Source organism: Geotrypetes seraphini, chromosome 10, assembly GCF_902459505.1.
Source record: "Geotrypetes seraphini chromosome 10, aGeoSer1.1, whole genome shotgun sequence".
Classification (NCBI taxonomy): domain Eukaryota; kingdom Metazoa; phylum Chordata; class Amphibia; order Gymnophiona; family Dermophiidae; genus Geotrypetes; species Geotrypetes seraphini.
The window spans coordinates 146,555,903-146,582,489 of NC_047093.1; the positions used below are offsets into that span (position 1 = coordinate 146,555,903).

Genomic DNA, 26,587 nt, shown 5'->3' on the forward strand with positions numbered 1-26,587 from the left:
TGCAATCAGAGGGCTCCGCCCTCTCTGCAAGGGGATTTCTGTTCTGAAATCACTGGTCACTCCCCCCCAGGGGTTGGTATATAAAGAGATGCTTGTGGCAGTCTTCCTGTGCCCAGACTAGGGAAACTTCCGAGCAGTCGGAGCTCCTGCAGGACCCAGTGCAGACATGCTAAACCTTGATTCTCTACAGTAAGTCTCCTTCCTTTACTGGGAGCAGGGGCAGGGTAGTGGGAGGCTCCTGGGAAAGTGAGATGGGGCATGGGAGGTGATGCCTGGAGGAGCCCACCTCAGGGTAGCTTGCTTAAGGGAGGGAGTGTCCATGGAGTGAGGCCAGTGCCCAGTTTTATAGAGTGCAAGCAGTGGGAAACTTTCTGATGTGCAGCTGAGAGATGGCCCGAGTGAGGATGTCAGCATATAATCCTGACCAAGGGGTGATAAATAGGCTAGGGTCTCTGATCCCCAATACCTGTCATGGTTTGAAGCCCACATGGTGGGTGCACATGCTTTCTGCTTTCAGCTTGGACCCTTAAATTGCTCATTTTTAGGTGTCCCCTGGTTAGAGAAAATGTTATGGTAGGGATGTTGGAGCAGAGAAATGCTGAGGCCTGAAGGCTGCTCTTCACTCTCCTTTTTGCTCATATGCAAAGTGGGTCCCTGGGGAGGAAGGGACGCATGTCCTCCCCTGCCTGTGTGTGACTGATTCCTGGCCCATGAACCCCCATATGTGTGTGGTTATAGCAGGATGGGGGTGGAGGGGTCACAGGAGCAGTGTCAGTCGGGTCTGGAGAACAGCAGCAGCCTTCGAGGGGGGGGGGGTGAGGGGGCAAGCAGGCTCCCTGCACCACACACCCTAATGTTTCCTCTCTCTCCCTAGGCTTGAGAGCACACATGGAAATTCCTTGGTGAGTCTCATGATCTCCCACAAACCTCCCCCTCTCTTCTCTAGCTGTTCCTCACCCTCCTGTCTGGCTGTCTCTCACACACACTTCCCCCTCCTTTCTGCCTTTCCTCCCTTTTGCCTTTTATTAACTTGGGTAATGGGCTGAGACTGTCTTTCTGACTTGACAGACTCGCATGTGACTTAACTCCCACTTCAGCCCTATGGGGAGATGCTTATGAGGTGGGGGGTTCCCAAGCCATGGCATGGCTGGAGTCTGGCATTTGAGGTTCACCCCGTTTCTCTCTACAGTGCCCTGATAATGTTCTGTATGAGCTGGACACCTTCATCAGACACCCCAGCAGTGCTACTTCCCACATCAACACCATGGAACTGTCAGGTAGGAATGGTCAGTGTCTGACCCATCCCCCATCTGTGCAGATAGGGATGCTCTGTCAACCATCTTTCCTACTTTGGACAGGTAGAGATGTCTCTTCCCCTTTTTTTCTCTTCTAGCTATGGAATATCTCCTTTCCCTTCTTTCTGCCCCCTCCAGATAAGTTGGGATGCCCCTTTCTCCCTTCTCTAAACTGGTAGGGATGTCTCCTATCTATCTTTCTCCTCTAGGCAGGCAGGGTTGTCTCCCATCCATTCTTTCCCCCTCCTCTTCTAGAAAAGTTGGGAAGTCTCTCCTCAATAAGTCCTCCTCTGACCAGGTAGGGATGTCTCTCCCCCTATAAATTCTAGATGGGTAGGGTCATCTCTGTCCTCATCTGCCCTCTACCTCTCAGGTAGAGAGGTCTCTTTCCTTTCCTCGCGCCTGTGATAACACTGAAATCAAACGCTTTCACACGCTCTTCATCATAAGCATTAACCAAAAATATTCCCAAGGTCGTGTTCAGGATCTCAGGAAAACTGCATAAATAAATCCTGTTTTCATAAAGCCTAGCACACTGTGGTACTCAGTTGTACAGTCGGCAGGTGTGGTAGAACCTAAGTCTGCTTCTCTGTCTCAGGGTTTCCAGCTCACTTCATGTCTGAACGTTTCTAATTTGTGGTCTCTTTGGATTTTAGTCAGTACATAGCTGCTTCTCTTTCTCTGGTCTTGAACTGCTAGCAAACCCTGATATTTGGAAGTTTTTGGACTCTAAATTTGTGCGTACTTATTTTATATTCAGTGAGGGTCTGTCTTGGTGTGTGGACAGAGTGCAATTCCGATACAGGGGGGAAAGAGATTGGGACTTAGAGATTGCCTTTTTATAGTTTTACAAGCACACTCCCAAGTGGTTTACAGAAAGGGACTTGAAGCAATTTCCCTGTCTGTCCTGGTGGGCTCACAATCTGTCTAATGTAGCTGGGGCAGCCCAACTGTTTCTGTTTTCCCTATAAAAAGTGTTGTGGGATTGTTAGCTAGGTAGGGTAGGGTGGTTGCTGTGACACGTACCCTCTGCCCCCCCCCCCCCTGCCTCTCTGGTGAATGGTTGAGAATGGAGCCACATGAAAATCAGAGGGCTCTGAATTTGCAATATTTCCTTGTGCTGGTGGACTCTGACCTGCTTAGACACAATGAAACGTGTGTCTGCTATACCTGCTATGGTCACTGCCCAAATCTGGCATTGGTCCTTTTGCGGCTGCTCTCCAGGTTCTGCACAGTCTCGAGAGCAGCCTCCTGTCTCTCTGCTCATTACTGACAGGGAGTTGCAGAGGGTGCTGGCAGGTCACTGTATGGCCATGGGACAGTACTGAAGAGTACCACAAGTTGGTGCTGGTGAGTCATTGAATGGTGCAGACCCTGTGATGACTGATTTGGTCCTGTTGTCTCTTGGTTCTCTCACAGATGTTCTCTGGACTTGGCTGGAACCTCAGGAATCTGGTTATGAGAGTTATGACAGCAGTCACCTCACGCCCCTACAGAGTGTGCAAGTGTCCTGTCTACAGAGCACTTACACCCCTTTCTCTCAGGCCCACGTTGATAGCCAGGAGAGTGGTGTCCCAGCACAGTCACCATACCCCTTGCCGGAGGAGGAGTTCACTGCTCAGGTGAGCCGGAGAGGGAGAACAATTGTATACCCTTCTTGTGTGGTCTGTGGTAGCAGAGATCAAACTAGCTAGCTTGTCCTCCCATGCTGTGAGTGTTCAAAGTGTTGGTTCATTCACGAGCCTTGAGGGCTGTAGGTGAGGACTTATTTACTGTAAAACATGACAATTTACTTATCGCTATGCTTTTAGAGTCCAGCTGGTTTTCTCTCCTATCCCATCTGTGTTCTCTTTTCCAGCTGTACAATCCATACTCCCAGTACATGATTCCTGGTGGCATCATTCCCAGCCCTTCTCTCTCATCTGAGGAGGACTATATGAACCTGGAGAACCCTGTGCTAGAGGTGTCCGACAGCGAATCAGATGAGAGCCTTCTTCCAGCAGAGACCTCTGGCTACGACTCAGGTAAATCCTCGTGGAAGAGAGAGCGTGGGACACAAGGTTGCAGGGAGGAGAAAAGGGAACATCTTTCTTCCTCTTGGTGACCTCTGCTCTGCCCCCTGTAGGTGTACGGAAGAAGGTGCGGCTCTATCGGTTCCTGCTGGAGTTGCTGCAGCGTGGGGACATGCGAGACTGCATCTGGTGGGTGGATCGTGAGCGTGGTACCTTCCAGTTCTCCTCCAAATACAAAGAGCGGCTTGCTCACCGCTGGGGCCAACAGAAGGGCAACCGGAAACGTATGACCTACCAGAAACTGGCACGGGCCCTCCGAAATTACGGCAAGACTGGCGAGATCCGTAAGGTGAAGAAGAAGCTGACTTACCAGTTTGACAGTGTGCTGCTGGGGCTCAGGGCAGGGGAGCCTCGAGTTCAGCCGCTGCCATAATGGCTATGCATGGACAAGAGAGTGGACTCACACAGTGGCCCTGTGCCCTGCACACAGGAGTTTATCTTTGGGGCCAGGGGAAGGGATGTCTGTGTCACATAGACTGAAGCTGCAGGTGAGGCAGCTGTGGAAGGCTGCCTGAACTGGTCTAGCCCCTGGCAGGGTTTGCAGACTGGTGCTGGCCGAGCCCTCTCTGACTTCAGGGGGAACCTGCTGGATTCCTTAAAACATGACCTCAGAGCATCGCCAGTCCCTGGAGTGGGACTGTCTGTGCTCTCTGGGGTATTGGAGGCTCTGATGCTTTTGCCTGTAAATATGTACAGTAGAAACTGGGATCATCTGACAAGGCTGAACTTGGACATGGAGGTCAGTTTTAGGACCCGATTCGTTTCAGCTACTGGGGGTGGGAGAAGGGTTTTCTTCTGTTGGCACAGTGTCATCACTTTCTGGGGCAGGGGTGAGGGGTGTAAAGAACATCTGCTCTTCTGGGGCAGTTTCGTCTGACTTTGTACAGTTTCTTTCTAGCAATTATGCAGAAACGAATAAAGAATAGTTTGATTATATGGAGGTGAGGTTTGCAGAGCTGTTGAATAAGTGTGTTTCCTACAGAATGGATTCCTCTGACCTGCCACCATCCTGCACAACATTGAAAGCCCCTTCCTCAGGTTTCAGCCAATCAAACCACCTCTTGCTTTGTTGTATGATTCTCTCCTAGCATTGGGACTGTGATCAAGGAATACCAAAAAATAAGAGCTTGGCCACTGATCCTGTAGAATAGATGGAGAAATGCCTCTCTGAACTGACACCTGCTCTCCAGTGTCCCCTGGACCAGATAACAAGCACCATTCTAGAAATAAAAACAAAGGGGAGGGGGGCATTAGTTGGTTATTTTACCACAGGTCCCATTTTATGCAGTGAGAACTAGTTATGAATGACTGGAGTTAAGGGTAAAATAACACATCTTAAGAGTAGCCTACATTGATACTTCCCTCTTTAATTAAAGAAAGAAAAGATAAATGTCTCTAGAAATGGAAATCCCTGCTCTGTGTAATAAGAGTGAGCCAAGTATAGGACAATAAAGCCATTGTGACATCACTGATGAGGTTGGCTCTTATTGGTGGAAAGAAGTATTATGACATCACAATCTCGGCTCTGGTTACTAGAAACTGAAACTCTGTACCCTAAAGTTCTCAATATGGGCTACTCTTATGGGTTATTTTACCACTAACTTGGGCTACTAATATTGGGAAAGTATAACATTAATAGATGTTGATAACCCCCCACAAAAGAGTTTCTTGCTTGCAGGATCAGGCTGCTGGGCTGTGAGTTTAGGAAATATTCTGGTACTGTAGCTCTTTCAATGTGGGCTACGCATAAGACAGGTTTATTGTTAACTCCTGTTATTCTACAAAGGACCACTAGGTGTCAGTATTAAGCCACTTTTGGAGCTGGAGCCTTTCTGCCATCTGGTGGTCATGCAAGAAAATGCAGCCCTTTTCAAGGAAAAGGGAAAAATGTTGTTTCTACAGTATATGGAATAATGTTTTTACTGAACTTAATACTTTGTTGACTAATGCTTGGGTTTACTAAACTGTGGAAGAGCTTCTTACCGTGGGCTGGCGAGGTAAAAGCTCCAATGCTCATAGGAATAGAATGAGCGTCAGAGCATTTAGCTTGCAAGCCCACGTAAGAAGCTCTTCCACGGTTTAGGAAAAGGAGGTCTGAATATCAGAGTGGACAGGTTGGCTCTTATTGGTGAAAAGAGGCATTATGACATCATAATATCAGCACTGATTACCAGAAACTGAAACTTAGTACACTAAAGGGGGACGTTATCAACATGGGCTATTGTTAAGATGGGTTGTTTTACCCCTAACTGCTGTTATTTTGGCACAGGTCCCATTTTATGCAAAGAAACCTAGTTACTACCACTAGTATTTAGCATTTCTATAGTACTGAAAGGTGTATGCAGTTCTGTACATTTAATATTCAATAGACAGTCCCTATTTAGAAGCGCTAAATTTAGACTGGGAAAATATAACAGTAATTTAGACTGGGAAAATATAACAGTAATAGATGTTGATAACCCTCCCCCCACACACACTACAGAGTAGCTTGCTTGCAGGATCAGGCTTCTGGGCTGTGAGTCTATAGGAAATATTCTGGTACTGTAGCTCTTTCAATGTGGGCTATGCTTAAGACAGGTTTTTTGTTAACTTCTGTTATTCTACAAATGACCACTAGGTCAGTATTAAGCCACAGTAGCAGCTGTAGCTAGACCTTTTGTGCCATCTGGTGGTCTTGCAAGAAAATGCAAGTGCTGTTTGTATATGGAGAAATGTTTTTTTAAAATATACTGTATATTTATTTATTTGGTTTCATATCCCATCCTCCCAGAAAAGCTCAGAAAGGGTTACTAAACTTTATACATTTGTTGACTAAATGTCCGAGTGGAAAGGCTTGTTACCTTGCACCAAAGTGTCCTGGGTTCAACTCCAGTGACTGGATATTTGAATTTTAAATCCAAATCAAAGCATGAAAGGTATAAAGGAAGAAACTGAAAACATCTAGGACCTGCCTGACTGGTGGCTCAATGGCTAAAGGACTTTGATTCAATATGGGAGGTCACAGGTTCTAGTCTAGCTTGAAACCTAATAATCTCTGGTACTTTCAACCCCCTGTGCTCTCTAGATTATGCAGTGATTACTGGTATTTTTAGTTCCCCACGCTTGTTGCATTATGCTGTGGTCTCAGGTATTGTCAGTCCCCTGTGCTTGTTGCATTAGGCAGAGATCTCTGATATTTTCAGTACTCTTTGCCCTCTATATTGTGCAGCAGTCTGGTATTTTCACTCCCCTGTGCCCTCAGCAATTTACTGCAGTCTCTAAGCACTGAGCATGCATATCTGTCTCCTCAGTTCAATTTTGAAATAAAGACTCTAAAGTGTCCCACAGCCGCTGAGGAGATGTGACAGGTCTCCATACTCCAGGGATAGCCCCAGTAGGACAGGCGTGCATGAGTGAGTGATGCCACGTAACATATTTCCAAACACTGCCAAGTAGAACTCAAGGGAAACTCCCACTGGAATGGCATCGGTCCTTTCTTATATATTACAAGATGAAACCTACTAGGTTTGCTGGGTGCCAATAAGGGCATGGATAAGGTGACTGAAACGAACAAGATCCGTTTCTTGGTCCCGAAACTGCCCTGCAAAACACTCTGTCATCTATTCAGACATCTGGAGGCAATTCCTCTTAGAAAGAAAGATACGTAGACAGTGTTCTAAAGAGATTTGCCTGTTTTATTATCAGTGTACATTAATTTATATATCTTTTACATGGGTCAGTGGTAACCATCACAGGAAAAGGGGGATGGACAAGAGAGGGGAGGGGGTGCGTGAGCAGGATATGTACTTCATTGTTTAAACTAAAAGGTGTTAAGAGCTTCCCTTTTCACTCTCAACCGGTACATGGCAGTGGGGGTTGAGCCTTCATTGTCTCAGAGAGCTAACTTCGTTAACATGATTAAATGACCTCTTCCCAAACCATCAAGAGAGTAAACACGAACAGTCTGCATTTGAATACCTCCAGTACAGACAGAAAAAAAGACATAAGATACGTGTGTTCTTTTTAAATGTGTCCTTTCAATCCCCTCTTATGTCATGAAAATGATATCATAAATGCACAGCATGAGCGTGGAGGGCTGTAATATGAGTCAACCAGCGCAGGAACAGTCTAAAAATTATATAAGCAACAAGAGTGCAGATAATAATAAAGATTATAACAATAAGAAGGTCTTTCATCCACCCCTGCATCCAACTAAAATACAGATCCCAAAGATTAGATAAACCAGAATTACGTTTAAGTTCAGCAGAGAGGTCTTCTAATTTTTTAATGGCCATAGTAACCTTACCCGTGGGACCTGCATTGTCAGGAATAGAGGTGCAACAGGATAAAGTACTGGGGAGAATTTTACAGACACCCCCTTTCTCTGCAAGGCCATGCGATTTTGGAAAGCCATCTGAGAAGTGGGGCCTAACCGATCAGCAATACCTTGCAAGGCGTCCCTAGAGTAATTCACAAAGCGTTGCTGATTATAATAAATGTAATTAATCCAATCAACATTCTTATTGATAGTAATAAGGGGAATAAGGGACTCAACCTAGCCTTAACCTGGTCTCGGGCCTTGAATTCATCAGGGACCCCTCTTGGGACCCCTATCTCATCTATATATAGCTAAAGCGCATTGGCCTATCTACTGGCTGGGTAGTTTAACACGGAGCCGGAGGTCTCCACAGAACCAGTAAATATCACCTAAAGCAAAATCTGATGCTGCAACAGTGAAGCATACCTATAATTTCCAAAAAAGAATACTAGGCTGTAGTTAAATTTCCAGTATGCCTCGGACAATAGTTTCTGATTAATACATTAACACATTTTAGCTAATCATGATTTAATCATGACTACTTGAAACCGTCTTCCTGCCCTCAGGGTCTATCTGCATTCCCATGCCAGAGTCAGATTGATATAATCTCCCATAGGCGACACCAGCTATGCCAACCGAAAATGCTGAACGCCTGCAACAGCTATGCAGACATCTCCCATATTCTTTGAAATGAAAGCAAACTTGTGGTACCCTTAGCCTGCTTGCCTCGCTTATGCCTTGCCAATCTCTAACAGTATATCAGCACATCCCCTGTCCTGCAGAATCTCCAAGCTATGAAGATAAACAGTTCCCATTATGAGTTCAAACCTCTGTCTTAGGTTGCATAGGTCGTATCTATATCTTACCCGTCGTTGAGCAAATGAACGGTGCATAAGGGATGCAGGAATCTTTCTCAGGAGGTTTGGGCATAAAAGGTAAAAATGTCATAAGAGAGTATGGGATATGGGATACTATTATCTCTGACCCTGGTAATGTTAATGCAATAAGCCATGCCAAATTAGAACCAAATTAGCCAAATGACAGAGAAGATACTGGAAATTCATGTACACGTGTTTCATTCTACAGCAAAGGAGCATCATAACAATACATAGCAAAATTTGTAGAATAGTTAAGATAGCGTGAATTAAAACATTAAATACGTGGTTTGCAGTGGGCGAATAATCAAAGAAAAGTTCCCAAACTTGAGACATGAGCATCTCGGAGCAAATTTTCTACGGTTTGTGCAATCTGTCCATTTTCAAAAGTGATAGTATGATTCACTTCTTCGGAGGTTTTCTTAAGTTGTTCAATAAAGTTCAGCAGCTTATGAAATGTCTCATTGCCCCATACCAAGAGATAATAGATGTACAGCATATGAAATAAAGACTGGAATGTCCGTAGAATAGGTTAAATAGGTGGAATTGTACAGCAAAGTGTTCTTACAAAAGAAAAAAAAAAAAAACAACAACAAAGCAAAGCAAAGCAAAAGCCAGAAGAGCTAGGGAACACAACAAAATGCACCCCATCCAGGCCCCTCTAACTGGCAATCTATCCTTAGATCCACAGCTGAGAAGAAAACAGGGGAAAGCACGCATGCAGTCCCCCACTACCAGAAATTATGCAGGCGACTTTCCCGTATGTGGAGAAATCGCAGGGGTCAGCACAGCCCGAGTGCAATGGCCGAGCCTCACCCTGGGAGCGCCACCTTCTGGATCATGGACCAATCTCCCCTGCCAGGTAAGTATGAAGAAAGAGGCGAGCTAAGGGCCAGGGCCTGTGCCGGCAGGGCACCCTTGGCTCAGGGTGGCCGGCGAGGGCTACAGTCCATCCCCGGTTAAAGCGCGGCAGAGGACATCTTGCGTCGGGTCCGAGCGCCGGGCCGCTGCTTCCGCTGCGCGGGGACCCGCATGACGCCATACGTTCAGGGCCAAGGGCTCTCTGGCTGCCTAAATGCATGCTGGGAGTGGGTTAAGCAGAGGCCGCCGAACTCAAACTCAGCACGTGACAAGAGGGCAAATGACAAAAAATTCAAACCAAACGGCCCAGGACAAAAGTACCGTACCGTATCCCATACCCCAGCAGTCTTACAAAAGAAAAAACAACAAAGCAAAGCAAAAGCCAGAAAAGCTAGGGAACACAACAAAATGCACCCCATCCAGGCCCCTTTAACTTGCAATCTGTCCTTAGATCCACAGCTGAGAAGAAAACAGGGGAAAGTGCGCATGCAGTCCCCCACTACCAGAAATTATGCAGTCGACTTTCCCGCATGTGGGGAAATCGCAGGGGTCAGCACAGCCCGAGTGCAAAGACCGAGCCTCATCCTGGGAGCGCCACCTTCTGGATCATGGACCAATCTCCCCTGCCAGGTAAGTATGAAGAAAGAGGCGAGCTAAGGGCCAGGGCCTGTGCCGGCAGGGCACCCTTGGCTCAGGGTGGCCGGCGAGGGCTACAGTCCCTCCCCGGTTAAAGCGCGGCAGAGGACATCCTGCGTGGGGTCCTCTGTCAACGCGTTCCAGAGCGTAACTATTCTCTGAGTGAAAAAAAATTTCCTCTTGCCAACTTGATGATTGTCTTTCAATTCTAATGAGAAATGCTCTGCTCACTTTAAAATCAAAACAGTTTGATTTAATTGTATCATTATTAGTGGCTGGGTCGTTCCCAAGTGAGATTGGTCAGATTTTAATCATCCCCAATATAAAGGATACGAAAGAAACTAAAGCTAATACATCCAATTTCAGACCAGTTGCTTCTATTCCCTTATTTACGAAAGTGATTGAAGGTTTAGTAAATGTGCAATTAGTGAATTATTTAGATAAATTTGAAATTTTGCACAATTTTCAATCCGGTTTCCGCTCAGGATATAGCACTGAAATAGATATAGCTTCAATAGTAGATCATATCCATAGCCTATTCAAATCGGGTTCAAGCGCAATTATTCTACAACGATTTGAGTCGTACTTATGACTTAGTTGACCATGATATATTATTAGCATGCTTGGATTCCATCAGAATTTCAAGTAGGGTATGGAATAGGTTTCAAGGGTTTGTGAAAAATAGGTCTTACCAGGTAGTCAGTGCTGGACAATACTCTACCAGATGAGTAAATGAAAGTGGAGTCTCTCAGGGTTCACCACTTTCTCCAACTTTCTTTAATGTTTACCTAACACCTTTATTTATTACATAGTTTACAGGTAAAATTTTATGTTTACGCAGATGACATTTCAATACTCATCCCTTTAACCGAACTCACTTCAGAAGTATTAAATTATATAGCTTTTATTCATACACAAGTGGAAATTTGGACATCTACATTTAGATTGAAATTAAATCCGGGCAAATCAAAATTCTTTCTAGCTAGTCCTAATGAAAAAATTACTGAAACAACTTTATTTTTAAACGGTCAATCTTATTCGATATCTCCTATGCTGAAAATTTTAGGGGTTATTTTAGATCGGTCCTTATTTTTTAAGGCCCATACAGATTCTCTGGTTAAGAGATGTTTTATTGTCCTCCAGAAACTGCATACTATTAGGAAATATTTTGATTTTATATCATTTAAAATCTTGGTTCAATCTTCAGTCCTTTCAATATTGGATTATTGTAATGTTATTTATCTGGGATTGTATAAAACAACTACTAGCCGACCAAAAATCATACAAAATACAGCTATTCCTTTGATTTTTAATCTGAAAAAACACGATCATATCAGTGTATATTATCAAAAGCTTCACTGGCTACCGTTTGAGGCTAGGGTGTTATTTAAATTTGGATGCATTTGTATTAAAGTTTTATTCTGCTTAGCACCGGCTTACCTTGTTTCTCATTTTAGTTTTTTTTATTTCTAAGAAAAATATTCGTAGATCTGGTTGGTTTTATTTTCCTTCAGCAAATGCATGTCGTTACAAAAAAATTTTTGGATAGGACCTTAGCATTCCAAGCAGGATTAATGAATTCATGTTTGAATCTACTTGTTTCTCCATTTCTTACTTACTATCAATTTCGAAAAGATCTTAAAACCCACTTATTTAAACAATATAATATTGTGGCGGAGCCGGGGGTAAGCCTAGCGCTGGCAACCCGGCTCCCGCCCCAGGCGTAAGGATGGAGCGCTCCCAGGAGGACTTCCACTGGATAAGCAGTAGAATAATTAGTGGAGACTGCGTTCTTGGTAAAGTTCAGCTTTTATCTTTATTACCCCTAGTTCACAGCAGTAGGGTTCCAGTAGTCCCTCTGGTCTGAGGAGACTTAAAACAAAACATACTTTCATAAGGTTTCTTCCTTACAATACAGTCCAGCCTGCTGCCCAGGCAGAAAAGCCAAAAAAATAACCAAAACGTTTTCTCCTTAATTTTGCTCCTTTTGTTTGGAAATACTTCAGGAAGCTCTGTGACCTAACCCACCCGAAGTCCAATGCCCCCCACTACCCTATGCTCCTGGGTAGGGGCTAGGGAACTTTATATAACCCAACCTTTTATGACTGGTGTAAGTCCCCTCCCGAAAGTTCCCTGCTTCAGGGTTACACAATGTCAGGTCTCTTACACTTCTCGGGGAAGTTAATTAAAGGTTCTCACCTCCTTCCCTTTATCTACATGGCCTCCCTCTCAGGCTCTAAGTGATTCATTCACACATGCTCACAGTTCTGCTACGGGAGAAAGAACGCTACACAAAGATACATTCACTTTCATTCCCCTCCCCCACTCATACCTTGTTAACTGTGATTCTCCAGGAGATCCCATACTGCGAGACTGCACTCCATCTCAATGCTTTCCACTGCACTCCATCTCACTGCACTATAAAGTGCCCTAAACCAGATGTTATGGTTTCTGCCCTTCTCTCTCTGCCTTGCCCTGCCTGTTGGCTCTTGGTGATAGGCACAGGGTTACTGGGCAGCTTCCTGGGCTTAGGAATAGGGGCCAGCCTTTGCAAGGCAGGGTTTAAAGCTGGGTTTAAACTGCTGACAGGCTCTTCCCTGTCACATACCCCCCCCCCCTCAAAACACTATCAGTCCTTTTATCCTTGGGCGGGGACTCTATCCCTTCCTCCAGACGTGACAGAATGTCTGCATTCTGCTTTCCCCAGGTTTGAGTTTCATCCACCCCAGTGGAACCCCAACCTTGGTTTCCTCGGCCCGTTTCATCTAACCTCTCCTCCTCCTGCAGATCTGGAAGGAAAACCTTCTCACAGATTAATTGGGCTATTCGGTCTCCTTCCCTTATCCTATAATCTTCCTCTCCTAAATTGAAGAGGAGTATCTTTAGGGGCCCCATATAGTCAGGGTCCACTACCCCAGCTCCTACACATAGCCCATGCCTAAGTGCCAATCCAAAACGAGGTGCTATTCTCCCATAGCAACCTGGGGGTAAAGATACCTGTAAATATGTATTTATGACCTCCCGACCTCCCTTGGGTATTATTCTTTCTTGGGCACTACTTAAATCAAACCCTGCGGCTTGGTTCGTAGCCATATAGGGAGATCTCGCCCTATTAGACAGCCGCACAAACTTCAATTTTACTTCGCAGCTCTCCTTCTCAGCAAGCCCCAGATCTACCACTCTTCCCTTCTCCTCCTGGTCCCGGAACCTGCCTGACTGTTCTTCATCTCGGGGCTCCCTCTGTCCTTGTAGTGTCCACCCCTCATTATGCCTAGACCAGGACATCTCTTCCCGCTCTCTCATACATTCTTGGAAACCTGCCCATTCCCTCCCTAATATAAGATCATAGGGAGGTGTTGGCATTACTACTACCTCTAGGGGCTGCCTTTTCCCCCCATACTCCAGCCACACTCTTCGGAGTTCATAGGGAATGGTCGTGCCATGCATACATTGAATTCTAGATATGCCTCTAGGTCTATCCACCTGCCCTCCCTTCTTATTTCGTATGGCCCTCCATAAGGCCCGAGAGACGCTTGACTGATTCGCCCCAGAGTCTAATAAAGCAGTAGCTGGAACTCCCCCTACCCTGACTGGCAGAAAGTACTCCCTCCCTCCCCTAGGGCATGGGGATTCCTTCCTACTAGCCAGGTTCAGCTTCCCTTCACACTGTGTGCTCCGGTGACCCATTTTCCCACAGGAGAAACAGCGAAAGGTTGGCTTCCTGGAGGTCCTTTGATCATACCTAATCGGGGTAGTGTGACTAGACCCCCGTGTTCGTGAGGTTTCCTCCCAGGGTGTTCGCCTAGACCCTTGAGTTCTAGAGAGAACCTGAGCCTCCAGGAAGGCTTCAGCGATGGCCACAGTTTGACCCAGGGTTGGAGCTCCCTGCCTGGCTAACCAGTCTCGTAAAGAGCCTGGAACAGCTTCCATGAATTGTTCTCTGAACAGCTCTGCTATCACGGCTGGGAGACTTTGCAGAAAAGGGGTTAACCATCTCTCGCAGAGACGTTTAAGCCTCTGCGCTAGGGCCTTAGGTCGCTCCCCGGGCTCCATTTTTAAGGCCTGAAACTGCATTCTGTACTGCTCTGGGGTATGTCCAAGATACTCTAGCAGCACCTCTTTTAAGCACTTATAGTCCGTGGCTTGCTCAGCATTTAAAGTTCGGTAAGCCTCTAGTGCTCATCCCGCTAAGCAGGGAATAAGCTTTATAGCCCACTGGTCCTGAGGCCAGTGAGATGCCCCAGCCACCCGTTCAAAAGCTAATAAAAAATCTTCAATATCGTCCTCCGGTGCTAGCTTATTCAGTCTAATAGGCTCCCCAAAGGAAGCTCCTACCATGGCGCTGGTGGTTGGTTCAGTCACTTGCCGCTGTGCCAGCTTATGCATAGCCTGCACTTGTTCCCCAAGCATATGAAGTAGCTCGGCATGGCGGGTTTGTTGGGCGGTCTGATCGGCTTTCCACAAGTCCATCTGTGTCCGTATCGACTCTCGCATCGCCTCTGCAAGCTGTCACCGCTCGACCTCCCACGCTGCTGTAGGCTTGGCCAGACTCCATCTGGAAGGCAAGGGAAACGAGAACACAAACCAAGTGTGGCTCTTCAAGCACCTTTCCCCTCTCCCTTCCCGGAAACAGGAAACCTTTTACTTAGAATCCCTCACCAGCACCCTAAGGTACCCTTACCTCAGGCACTGATGAGTCTGCGCCTTTGGGTTTTTTCCTCCCCAGGATTCGATCTCCGTCTCCGCATACACTGCTACTCTGGTCGCCTTTCCACCAGGACGCAGCTGGGCTCACTCCGGTCCTCTTCCGCCGACCAGGATCTCCGGCCTAGTAGCCACGCTCTCCAGCAACACCTCTGTGGAACTCCACCGATACTCCAAGAAAATGAGACTTTAGCAATCACTGTCCCAAAATTCACAAAAAAAACTGTAATCCACAGGCAATTCAAAATTATTGTTTTCAGTCTTTTAGCACTTGTGCAGCACTCAAAACCTGCACCAAGCAGTATTGCAATTCCTTAGCAAAAGTCAATTCTCCAAACAAAATTTGAAAGAGCAAAAAAAAAAAAAAATTCCACTGTTCCAGCAGTAGCCTGTGAGTGGCGCTACATCCCACCACTGCCACCATATTCCGCTCTGTGGCGGGGCCGGGGGTAAGCCTAGCGCTGGCAACCCGGCTCCCGCCCCAGGCGTAAGGATGGAGCGCTCCCAGGAGGACTCCCACTGGATAAGCAGTAGAATAATTAGTGGAGATTGCGTTCTTGGTAAAGTTCAGCTTTTATCTTTATTACCCCTAGTTCACAGCACTAGGGTTCCAGTAGTCCCTCTGGTCTGAGGGGACTTAAAACAAAACATACTTTCATAAGGTTTCTTCCTTACAATACAGTCCAGCCTGCTGCCCAGGCAGAAAAGCCAAAAAAATAACCAAAACATTTTCTCCTTAATTTTGCTCCTTTTGTTTGGAAATACTTCAGGAAGCTCTGTGACCTAACCCACCCGAAGTCCAATGCCCCCCACTACCCTATGCTCCTGGGTAGGGGCTAGGGAACTTTATATAACCCAACCTTTTATGACTGGTGTAAGTCCCCTCCCGAAAGTTCCCTGCTTCAGGGTTACACAATGTCAGGTCTCTGAGTTCCGTTACACTTCTCGGGGAAGTTAATTAAAGGTTCTCACCTCCTTCCCTTTATCTACATGGCTTCCCTCTCAGGCTCTAAGTGATTCATTCACACATGCTCACAGTTCTGCTACGGGAGAAAGAACGCTACACAAAGATACATTCACTTTCATTCCCCTCCCCCATTCATACCTTGTTAACTGTGATTCTCCAGGAGATCCCATACTGCGAGACTGCACTCCATCTCACTGCTTTCAGATAGCTCTCCCTCTAATTCCATTAGGGAATCTCCGCTTTCTGAGACAGGGTAAGAACTCCCTTCAGGGACAGCTAACGGCCAGCCCTTCCCTGGAAGTCTTTCTACTCCCCTGCACTTCTGCTTAGGAGTCAGAAGTCTGTTAGCTCGGGAGGGTTGTAAGACCAGCTGGGCTTTAGCTAGGGTCTGGGACAGAGACCTCCTAGCAGGCTCTTACCTGCTTAGCACGGCATGTCTCTCCCCTGCATTCCTCCCTGCAGTCTTCTCCCGAGTGTTCTCTCCAATCTTCTCCCTAATCTTCCCCCTAGTGTTTCCACCTGTGCTCATTTTATGCTGTAAGCCTAATCCCACTCTCCCTCTGGGTTCGTCCTGCTTGCCAGCCAAACCCCTCTCATTAACCATGCCTGTGCTGGTTTTCTTTACTAGAGGTTTTGTTGGAGATTTGCCCAAGGTATTAAAAATGGGATTATAGTGCCCTAAACCAGATGTTATGGTTTCTGCCCTTCTCTCTCTGCCTTGCCCTGCCTGTTGGCTCTTGGTGATAGGCACAGGTTAACTGGGCAGCTTCCTGGGCTTAGGAATAGGGGCCAGCCTTTGTAAGGCAGGGTTTAAACAAAACATCCACATCACCAACGGCTCTTGGATTCCAACCTTATTGTCCGACCATTACAAGTACACCTTCACCATCAATTGGATGTATAATAAAATCAAATCTATTCCAATCACAACCAGCTTCAAATCCAGACAGAAAATCGAACCCATTACTTTCTGGGACACAGTAGACCCATTACTAGACTTAAACAACCACAAGGAGTTCATAAACACATGGCGTTACATTAGTGAAACCACTTTGAACAAACTAGCACCACTAAAAACAAAAAACAAAATAAGCAGACCATCAGACAAATGGTATGACACTGAACTCATACAACTAAAGAGGCAATGCAGACAACTAGAAAGATCATGGAAAAAACAGAAACAAGACCACATTAAAACAGAATGGAGATCCCAAATCAAACAATATAAAATCAAACTGAAGGAAAAAGACTATTACTCCAAACTCATTGGCACTGAAAAACTAGACACCAAAAAACTTTTCAGCATTGTAAAAAACCTCACAGATACTAAACCCTTCCTCGCCACCCAAGGAACCCAGACTCCAACAGCTTCACAATTATCGGACTACTTCAAAAATAAAATCACCACAATCAGATCTACATTCAACAATTCCCAAAATATCATTGAAGAGATAACAATAAAACCCACAAATTACGAAGCCATCTCAGCAGATAAGACCTGGACCAACTTCCCAACGACACAATGGTCAGACCTGGACCTGCTATACAAAAAATACAGCAAATCCTCCTGTGATTTGAACAACTGTCCTCCTTACCTATTAGCAACAGCATCTACCAAATGTATTACTTGTCTCACGTTATGGTTGCAAACCACTCTCAAGGAAGGTCAATTCCCTCCAGAACTTGGAGAAATAATAATCACCCCCATACTAAAAGATCCCAAAGGCCCAATAGACAATCCAACAAATTATAGACCAATTGCTTCTATCCCACTATACATCAAAATCATCGAGGGTCTAGTTGCACAATATCTATCCAATTACCTTGAAGACCACAACATTCTACATCCAACTCAATCTGGTTTCAGAGCCAATCACAGCACAGAAACATTACTGGTATCTTTACTTGATATAGCCCGACAGCACCTCAGCAAAGGAAACAAGTTACTAATCATCCAACTCGACCTTTCAGCAGCATTTGACTTAGTAGATCATCTAATACTTCTTAAGACACTAGATGCCATAGGAATAACTGGTAAAGTTCACAACTGGTTCCAAGGCTTCCTTCAAACAAGATCATATAGAGTTAAGTCAAAAGATATTTTAACTGAACCATGGACAAACCCCTGCGGAGTACCACAAGGATCCCCACTATCGCCCATACTATTCAACCTCTTCATAGCTTCCTTAGGCACTGCCCTAGACGCCCTAAATATAACATCTTTCAGTTACGCAGATGACATAACCATCATTCTCCCATTTGACATACAAGACCCCAGCTCCAATGAACACCTGATAACAACACTAGAAACTGTAGAAAAATGGATGAAGAACCATAAATTGAAACTGAATGCAGAGAAAACCAAATTCCTACTACTAGAGAAGGAACAAAAGCAATCTATAACAGAATTGGAAGTAAATACAATCAAATATCCCATACAGAGCACTCTAAAAATTCTAGGAATACAATTAGATAGACGCTGCACTATGCAGACACAGATACACAAAGTCATACAGAAGGCATTCTTCACCATGCGAAACCTAAGAAAAATAAGAAATTTCTTTACCAAAGAACACTACAAGATCATTGTACAATCCCTCACACTCAGTAACTTGGATTACTGCAACAGCCTCTACCTAACATGTCCTAACAATATGATAAAACAACTACAGACAGTTCAGAACACTGCCATCAGACTCATCTACTGTCTCAGCAAATTTGACCACATCACTCCCGCCTATATAGACTCTCACTGGCTTCCGATAAAAGCAAGAACTCAATTCAAGTTCTATTGTCTGCTGTTTAAGATAACTCATGGAACTGCCCCCTGTTACCTAAACAACCGCCTAAACCATTACCGCTCATCCAGATCAAGAAGATCTCAAAACCTATTCACCTTCCCACCTAATAATGGAACCCGTCTTAAGAAACTATACGACAGCCTTCTAGCGACACAGGCAGCAAAAATTGACCCCACAATCACCAAACTAATGATCAATACAACAGACATCAAAGTGTTTCGAAAAGAAATCAAAACATTTCTATTCAGAAAACACGTCATTACCAACTAATATCCTCCCTTTATGCACAAGCTCTCCCTCGATAGAATAACACATTAATTCAATTCTTAGAACCTTTCCTATCATACATACTCTGATTCCTATATAAACATTTTCCACACTATCCAATAAATTTCTTACTTCATTATTAGGTAACTTCCAATCTGTAAACCGTATATACTGATAACCTCCACTATATTCTGTTATCACTTGATTCCCTTGATATGAAATTCTCAAAATTGAATCCTCTACCACACCATTTAATGTACACGAATCACTGTTATGTAATTTATCTAGATAATCTTTATTACGCAATTCTTTTGGTAATTTCTATAATTTGTATTCCGCCTTGAACAATATATAATGTATAATGTATTCGAAATTAATTTTCCTATGAACTGTTTTCCTACCTTATTCTACTCTATGTTTATAACCTAACTAATTTATTTTTCTCAAGTACTTTAGCAAGAATGTGAGCCTTTGGGACAGTCAGGGAACTCTAAGTACTTTCTCTTCATCTTAATTAATCTTACTTATTGCATTTCTTCTGTTTCTACTGTAAACCACTTAGAACCTCACGGTACAGCGGTATATAAGAGATAAAATTATTATTATTATTATTTAAAGCTGGGTTTAAACTGCTGACAGGCTCTTCCCTGTCACATACCCCCCCTCCCTCAAAACACTATCAGTCCTTTTATCCTTGGGCGGGGACTCTATCCCTTCCTCCAGACGTGACAGAATGTCTGCATTCTGCTTTCCCCAGGTTTGAGTTTCATCCACCCCAGTGGAACCCCAACCTTGGTTTCCTCGGCCCGTTTCATCTAACCTCTCCTCCTCCTGCAGATCTGGAAGGAAAACCTTCTCACAGATTAATTGGGCTATTCGGTCTCCTTCCCTTATCCTAAGTTTCCAAGTTCCAAGTTTAATTCAGTTTTGATTAATCGCTTTATCTTAATTCAAAGCGATGTACATTTAAAAATTACATTATAAACAAAGTAATACGTTGAGGATAGTTGACTGAACTTAGGACAAAATGACAATACTAGAAACATATGGGAAAGAGAAGGTAAGAAGTTACAATATAAAATAAAGATGGGGCTCACATTTAGGGAATGAACATGGGGAAGGGGTGAAGCTTGGTCCTGAAATTGGTTTATGATGAAATTATTCTTAATTTATGAAGGCGTCATTGAATAGAAAGGTTTTCAGGTTGCTTTTGAATTTCTCTAAATTAACTTCTTGTCTCAGGTAGTAAGGTAAAGAATTCCAGGTTTGGGGAGCAGTGACGGAAAAAATATATTGGCGTCTTGTGTTTATGATTTTAAGAGATGGGATTGATAGTAGATGTTGGTCGGTAGATCTTAATGTTCTATTCGTGGTGTAAGGAATTAATGATTTATATATAAAAGCCGGAGTTTTGAGAGAAAGAGATTTAAAAGTAAGTAAGCTGAGTTTATAAATGATTCTGTGATTAACAGGAAGCCAGTGGGCTTCCTTAAGAAGTGGAGTGACATGGTCAAATTTTTTGGCTTTAAAGATAAGCTTGACCGAGGTATTCTGTATGATCTGTAAACGTTTGATTTCTTTTTGAGCTATGCCTTTAAAGAGTGCATTACAATAATCTATCTTAGATATAATGAGAGAGTGGATGAGAATGTTAAGTGAACTATTGTTAAGGAATGGTGAAACAGAACGAATTTGTCGAAGCCTAAAGAATGATGACTTAATGACATTGCTGATGTGGTTATGAAAGGAAAGTTTATGGTCGAAAGTAACGCCTAGTATTTTAATATTATCTACCTCTTGTATAGGATGATCCTTAATGGCAATAGGAAATTTAAGCTTTGGGTTATCTTTCCAGGGAAAAAGTAGTACATTGGTCTTATTGATGTTTAAAGCGAGTCTATTATTGTTTAGCCAAAGATGTATTTTTTCTAATTTTGCATTGATCTCAGAAGTATCTGAAGGATTTTCAATATCAATAGGGTGTAAAAGTTGTATGTCGTCAGCGTAAGCGAAGACATTAAAGCCGATTGATTGGCATAAGGTTAATAGTGGAGCGAGAAATAAATTAAATAATAGTGGAGAAAGTATGGAGCCTTGAGGGACGCCATTAGTTAGAGTAAAAGTATTAGAGGTAGAGTTGTTAAAAGAGACTGTTGAGGAGCGATCAGAAAAATAAGATTGAAACCAGGAGAGAACTTGGTCTGTAATTCCTATTGATTGAAGTCTATGAAGTAGAAGTTCGTGATCAATTGTGTCGAAGGCGGAAGAGAGATCTAAAGAGATTAATAGAACGGATTGATGATGGTCTAAGAAGTAATGAATTACAGTGGACATGCCTATTAGTGAGTGTTCGGTAGAGTGATGTTGTCGGAAACCGGTTTGATTGGGGTGAAGAATATTTGTTTTTTCAATGAATTCTGAGATCTGATTAAATACGATCTTCTCTGTTAGTTTTGACAGAAATGGTAAGTTGGCAATAGGCCTGTAATTTGACATGTCTTCAGCGCTAATTTTGGGGTTTTTTATTATAGGATGAATGATAGAACTTTTCCAAGCTTTGGGGACGATACCTTGTTTTAAACTTTCATTTACCAGAGTAAGGATTGCAGAGCCAAAGATACTAAAGAAGCGCTTTAGAAAAAAAGGAGGAATTGAGTCGATTGGAGAACCTTTTGAATTGATAGATTTAAGAGTGGATTCTATCTCTGTCAAATTGGGAATTTTGAAGGTGGAACATTTTGAAGAAAATATGCTAGACTCGAGTGACTCTTGACCTGAAGAATTTGAGGTAAAAGTAGATCTGATCTTATCAATTTTCTCGGTAAAGTAATTAGCTAGTTTCTGGGCAGAGAGGTTAAGTTCGTTTTCTTGGCTTTTTCGTTTATTTGAGTATGTAATGGAGTTTAGTATGCGATACAAAGTAGAAGAATTTATCCTATAATCTTCCTCTCCTAAATTGAAGAGGAGTATCTTTAGGGGCCCCCTATAGTCAGGGTCCACTACCCCCGCTCCTACACATAGCCCATGCCTATGTGCCAATCCAAAACGAGGTGCTATTCTCCCATAGCAGCCTGGGGGTAAAGATACCTGTAAATATGTATTTATGACCTCCCGACCTCCCTTGGGTATTATTCTTTCTTGGGTACTACTTAAATCAAACCCTGCGGCTTGGTTCATAGCCTTATAGGGAGATCTCGCCCTATTAGACAGCCGCACAAACTTCAATTTTACTTCGCAGCTCTCCTTCTCAGCAAGCCCCAGATCTACCACTCTTCCCCTCTCCTCCTGGTCCCGGAACCTGCCTGACTGTTCTTCATCTCGGGGCTCCCTCTGTCCTTGTAGTGTCCACCCCTCATTATGCCTAGACCAAAACATCTCTTCCTGCTCTCTCATACATTCTTAGAAACCTGCCCATTCCCTCCCTAATATAAGATCATAGGGAGGCGTTGGCATTACTACTACCTCTAGGGGATGCCTTTTCCCCAGACTCTTCGGAGTTCATAGGGAATGGTCGTGCCATGCATACATTGAATTCTAGATATGCTTCTAGGTCTATCCACCTGCCCTCCCTTCTTATTTCGTATGGCCCTCCATAAGGCCCGAGAGACGCTTGACTGATTCGCCCCAGAGTCTAATAAAGCAGTAGCTGGAACTCCCCCTACCCTGACTGGCAGAAAGTACTCCCTCCCTCCCCTAGGGCATGGGGATTCCTTCCTACTAGCCAGGTTCAGCTTCCCTTCACACTGTGTGCTCCGGTGACCCATTTTACCACAGGAGAAACAGCGAAAGGTTGGCTTCCTGGAGGTCCTTTGATCATACCTAATCGGGGTAGTGTGACTAGACCCCCGTGTTCGTGAGGTTTCCTCCCAGGGTGTTCGCCTAGACCCTTGAGTTCTAGAGAGAACCTGAGCCTCCAGGAAGGCTTCAGCGATGGCCACAGTTTGACCCAGGGTTGGAGTTCCCTGCCTGGCTAACCAGTCTCGTAAAGAGCCTGGAACTGCTTCCATGAATTGTTCTCTCACCAGCTCTGCTATCACGGCTGGGAGACTTTGCAGAAAAGGGGTTAACCATCTCTCGCAGAGACGTTTAAGCCTCTGAGCTAGGGCCTTAGGTCGCTCCCCGGGCTCCATTTTTAAGGCCCGAAACTGCATTCTGTACTGCTCTGGGGTATGTCCAAGATACTCTAGCAGCACCTCTTTTAAGCACTTATAGTCCGAGGCTGCTCAGCATTTAAAGTTCGGTAAGCCTCTAGTGCTCGTCCCGCTAAGCAGGGAATAAGCTTTATAGCCCACTGGTCCTGAGGCCAGTGAGAAGCCCCAGCCACCCGTTCAAAAGCTAATAAAAAATCTTCAATATCGTCCTCCGGTGCTAGCTTATTCAGTCTAATAGGCTCCCCAAAGGAACCTCCTACCGGGGCGCTGGTGGTTGGTTCAGTCACTTGCCGCTGTGCCAGCTTATGCATAGCCTGCACTTGTTCCCCAAGCATATGAAGTAGCTCGGCATGGCGGGTTTGTTGGGCGGTCTGATCGGCTTTCCACAAGTCCATCTGTGTCCGTACCGACTCTCGCATCGCCTCTGCAAGCTGTCGCCGCTCGACCTCCCATGCTGCTGTAGGCTTGGCCCGACTCCATCTGGAAGGCAAGGGAAACGAGAACACAAACCAAGTTCGGCTCTTCAAGCACCTTTCCCCTCTCCCTTCCCGGAAACAGGAAACCTTTTACTTAGAATCCCTCACCAGCACCCTAAGGTACCCTTACCTCAGGCACTGATGAGTCTGCGCCTTTGGGTTTTTTCCTCCCCAGGATTCGATCTCCGTCTCCGCATACACTGCTCCTCTGGTCGCTTTTCCACCAGGACGCAGCTGGGCTCACTCCGGTCCTCTTCCGCTGACCAGGATCTCCGGCCTAGTAGCCACGCTCTCCAGCAACACCTCTGTGGAACTCCACCGATACTCCAAGAAAATGAGACTTTAGCAATCACTGTCCCAAAATTCACAAAAAAAACTGTAATCCACAGGCAATTCAAAATTATTGTTTTCAGTCTTTTAGCACTTGTGCAGCACTCAAAACCTGCACCAAGCAGTATTGCAATTCCTCAGCAAAAGTCAATTCTCCAAACAAAATTTGAAAAAGCAAAAAAAAAAAAAAAATTCCACTGTTCCAGCAGTAGCCTGTGAGTGGCGCTACATCCCACCACTGCCACCATATTCCGCTCTGTGGCGGGGCCAGGGGTAAGCCTAGCGCTGGCAACCCGGCTCCCGCCCCAGGCGTAAGGATGGAGCGCTCCCAGGAGGACTCCCACTGGATAAGCAGTAGAATAATTAGTGGAGACTGCGTTCTTGGTAAAGTTCAGCTTTTATCTTTATTACCCCTAGTTCACAGCACTAGGGTTCCAGTAGTCCCTCTGGTCTGAGGAGACTTAAAACAAAACATACTTTCATAAGGTTTCTTCCTTACAATACTGTCCAGCCTGCTGCCCAGGCAGAAAAGCCAAAAATATAACCAAAACGTTTTCTCCTTAATTTTGCTCCTTTTGTTTGGAAATACTTCAGGAAGCTCTGTGACCTAACCCACCCGAAGTCCAATGCCCCCCACTACCCTATGCTCCTGGGTAGGGGCTAGGGAACTTTATATAACCCAATCTTTTATGACTGGTGTAAGTCCCCTCCCGAAAGTTCCCTGCTTCAGGGTTACACAATGTCAGGTCTCTGAGTTCCGTTACACTTCTCGGGGAAGTTAATTAAAGGTTCTCACCTCCTTCCCTTTATCTACATGGCCTCCCTCTCAGGCTCTAAGTGATTCATTCATACATGCTCACAGTTCTGCTACGGGAGAAAGAACGCTACACAAAGATACATTCACTTTCATTCCCCTCCCCCATTCATACCTTGTTAACTGTGATTCTCCAGGAGATCTCATACTGCGAGGCTGCACTCCATCTCACTGCTTTCAGATAGCTCTCCCTCTAATTCCATTAGGGAATCTCTGCTTTCTGAGACAGGGTAAGAACTCCCTTCAGGGACACCTGACGGCCAGCCCTGCCCTGGAAGTCTTTCTACTCCCCTGCACTTCTGCTTAGGAGTCAGAAGTCTGTTAGCTCGGGAGGGTTGTAAGACCAGCTGGGCTTTAGCTAGGGTCTGGGACAGAGACCTCCTAGCAGGCTCTTTCCTGCTTAGCACGGCATATTTCTCCCCTGCATTCCTCCCTGCAGTCTTCTCCCGAGTGTTCTCTCCAATCTTCTCCCTAATCTTCCCCCTAGTGTTTCCACCTGTGCTCATTTTATGCTGTAAGCCTAATCCCACTCTCCCTCTGGATTCGTCCTGCTTGCCAGCCACACCCCTCTCATTATCCATGCCTGTGCTGGTTTTCTTTACTAGAGGTTTTGTTGGAGATTTGCCCAAGGTATTATAAAAGGGATTATAGTGCCCTAAACCAGATGTTATGGTTTCTGCCCTTCTCTCTCTGCCTTGCCCTGCCTGTTGGCTCTTGGTGATAGGCACAGGGTTACTGGGCAGCTTCCTGGGCTTAGGAATAGGGGCCAGCCTTTGCAAGGCAGGGTTTAAAGCTGGGTTTAAACTGCTGACAGGCTCTTCCCTGTCACATACCCCCCCCCCCCTCAAAACACTATCAGTCCTTTTATCCTTGGTCGGGGAATCTATCCCTTCCTCCAGACGTGACAGAATGTCTGCATTCTGCTTTCCCCAGGTTTGAGTTTCATCCACCCCAGTGGAACCCCAACCTTGGTTTCCTCGGCCCGTTTCATCTAACCTCTCCTCCTCCTGCAGATCTGGAAGGAAAACCTTCTCACAGATTAATTGGGCTATTCGGTCTCCTTCCCTTATCCTATAATCTTCCTCTCCTAAATTGAAGAGGAGTATCTTTAGGGGCCCCCTATAGTCAGGGTCCACTACCCCCGCTCCTACACATAGCCCATGCCTAAGTGCCAATCCAAAACGAGGTGCTATTCTCCTATAGCAACCTGGGGGTAAAGATACCTGTAAATATGTATTTATGACCTCCCGACCTCCCTTGGGTATTATTCTTTCTTGGGCACTACTTAAATCAAACCCTGCAGCTTGGTTCGTAGCCATATAGGGAGATCTCGCCCTATTAGACAGCCGCACAAACTTCAATTTTACTTCGCAGCTCTCCTTCTCAGCAAGCCCCAGATCTACCACTCTTCCCTTCTCCTCCTGGTCCCGGAACCTGCCTGACTGTTCTTCATCTCGGGGCTCCCTCTGTCCTTGTAGTGTCCACCCCTCATTATGCCTAGACCAGGACATCTCTTCCCGCTCTCTCATACATTCTTGGAAACCTGCCCATTCCCTCCCTAATATAAGATCATAGGGAGGTGTTGGCATTACTACTACCTCTAGGGGCTGCCTTTTCCCCCCATACTCCAGCCACACTCTTCGGAGTTCATAGGGAATGGTCGTGCCATGCATACATTGAATTCTAGATATGCCTCTAGGTCTATCCACCTGCCCTCCCTTCTTATTTCGTATGGCCCTCCATAAGGCCCGAGAGACGCTTGACTGATTCGCCCCAGAGTCTAATAAAGCAGTAGCTGGAACTCCCCCTACCCTGACTGGCAGAAAGTACTCCCTCCCTCCCCTAGGGCATGGGGATTCCTTCCTACTAGCCAGGTTCAGCTTCCCTTCACACTGTGTGCTCCGGTGACCCATTTTCCCACAGGAGAAACAGCGAAAGGTTGGCTTCCTGGAGGTCCTTTGATCATACCTAATCGGGGTAGTGTGACTAGACCCCCGTGTTCGTGAGGTTTCCTCCCAGGGTGTTCGCCTAGACCCTTGAG

The 26,587-nt window shown here is 45.2% G+C and overlaps 1 protein-coding gene and 2 non-coding genes across 6 annotated transcripts; 1 reads left to right on the top strand and 2 right to left on the bottom strand.

Annotated features, from left to right (window-relative positions):
* SPIB (Spi-B transcription factor) lies at positions 1-4,307 on the top strand. 4 transcript variants are annotated; one of them, XM_033959971.1, is made up of 6 exons: positions 1-189; positions 875-902; positions 1,190-1,286; positions 2,715-2,917; positions 3,154-3,319; positions 3,421-4,307. In XM_033959971.1, the coding sequence occupies exons 1-6, from the start codon at positions 167-169 to the stop codon at positions 3,738-3,740; spliced, it is 837 nt and encodes a 278-aa protein (XP_033815862.1). In that variant the 5' UTR covers positions 1-166; the 3' UTR covers positions 3,741-4,307. The 4 variants fall into 4 exon arrangements, with proteins under 4 accessions (XP_033815862.1, XP_033815863.1, XP_033815865.1 ...); XM_033959972.1 differs by having other exon boundaries at positions 5-189; positions 1,190-1,277; XM_033959974.1 differs by having other exon boundaries at positions 9-189; positions 1,069-1,286.
* A 4,935-nt stretch (positions 4,308-9,242) lies between these two features.
* On the bottom strand, positions 9,243-9,409 carry LOC117368769. Its single transcript, XR_004541018.1, has one exon. It is a non-coding gene; the product is annotated as a U1 spliceosomal RNA (small nuclear RNA).
* A 462-nt stretch (positions 9,410-9,871) lies between these two features.
* Positions 9,872-10,038, bottom strand: LOC117368771. Its single transcript, XR_004541020.1, has one exon. It is a non-coding gene; the product is annotated as a U1 spliceosomal RNA (small nuclear RNA).
* Between the last annotated feature and the right edge of the window lie 16,549 nt (positions 10,039-26,587).

Bases quoted from the DNA above. Each gene is read 5' to 3' on its own strand.
- SPIB (XM_033959971.1), top strand. From the start codon at position 167: ATGCTAAACCTTGATTCTCTACA. The intron at 2,918-3,153 runs GTGAGCCGGAGA...TCTCTTTTCCAG, and splicing joins AGGAGGAGTTCACTGCTCAG to CTGTACAATCCATACTCCCA. The intron at 3,320-3,420 runs GTAAATCCTCGT...TGCCCCCTGTAG, and splicing joins GACCTCTGGCTACGACTCAG to GTGTACGGAAGAAGGTGCGG.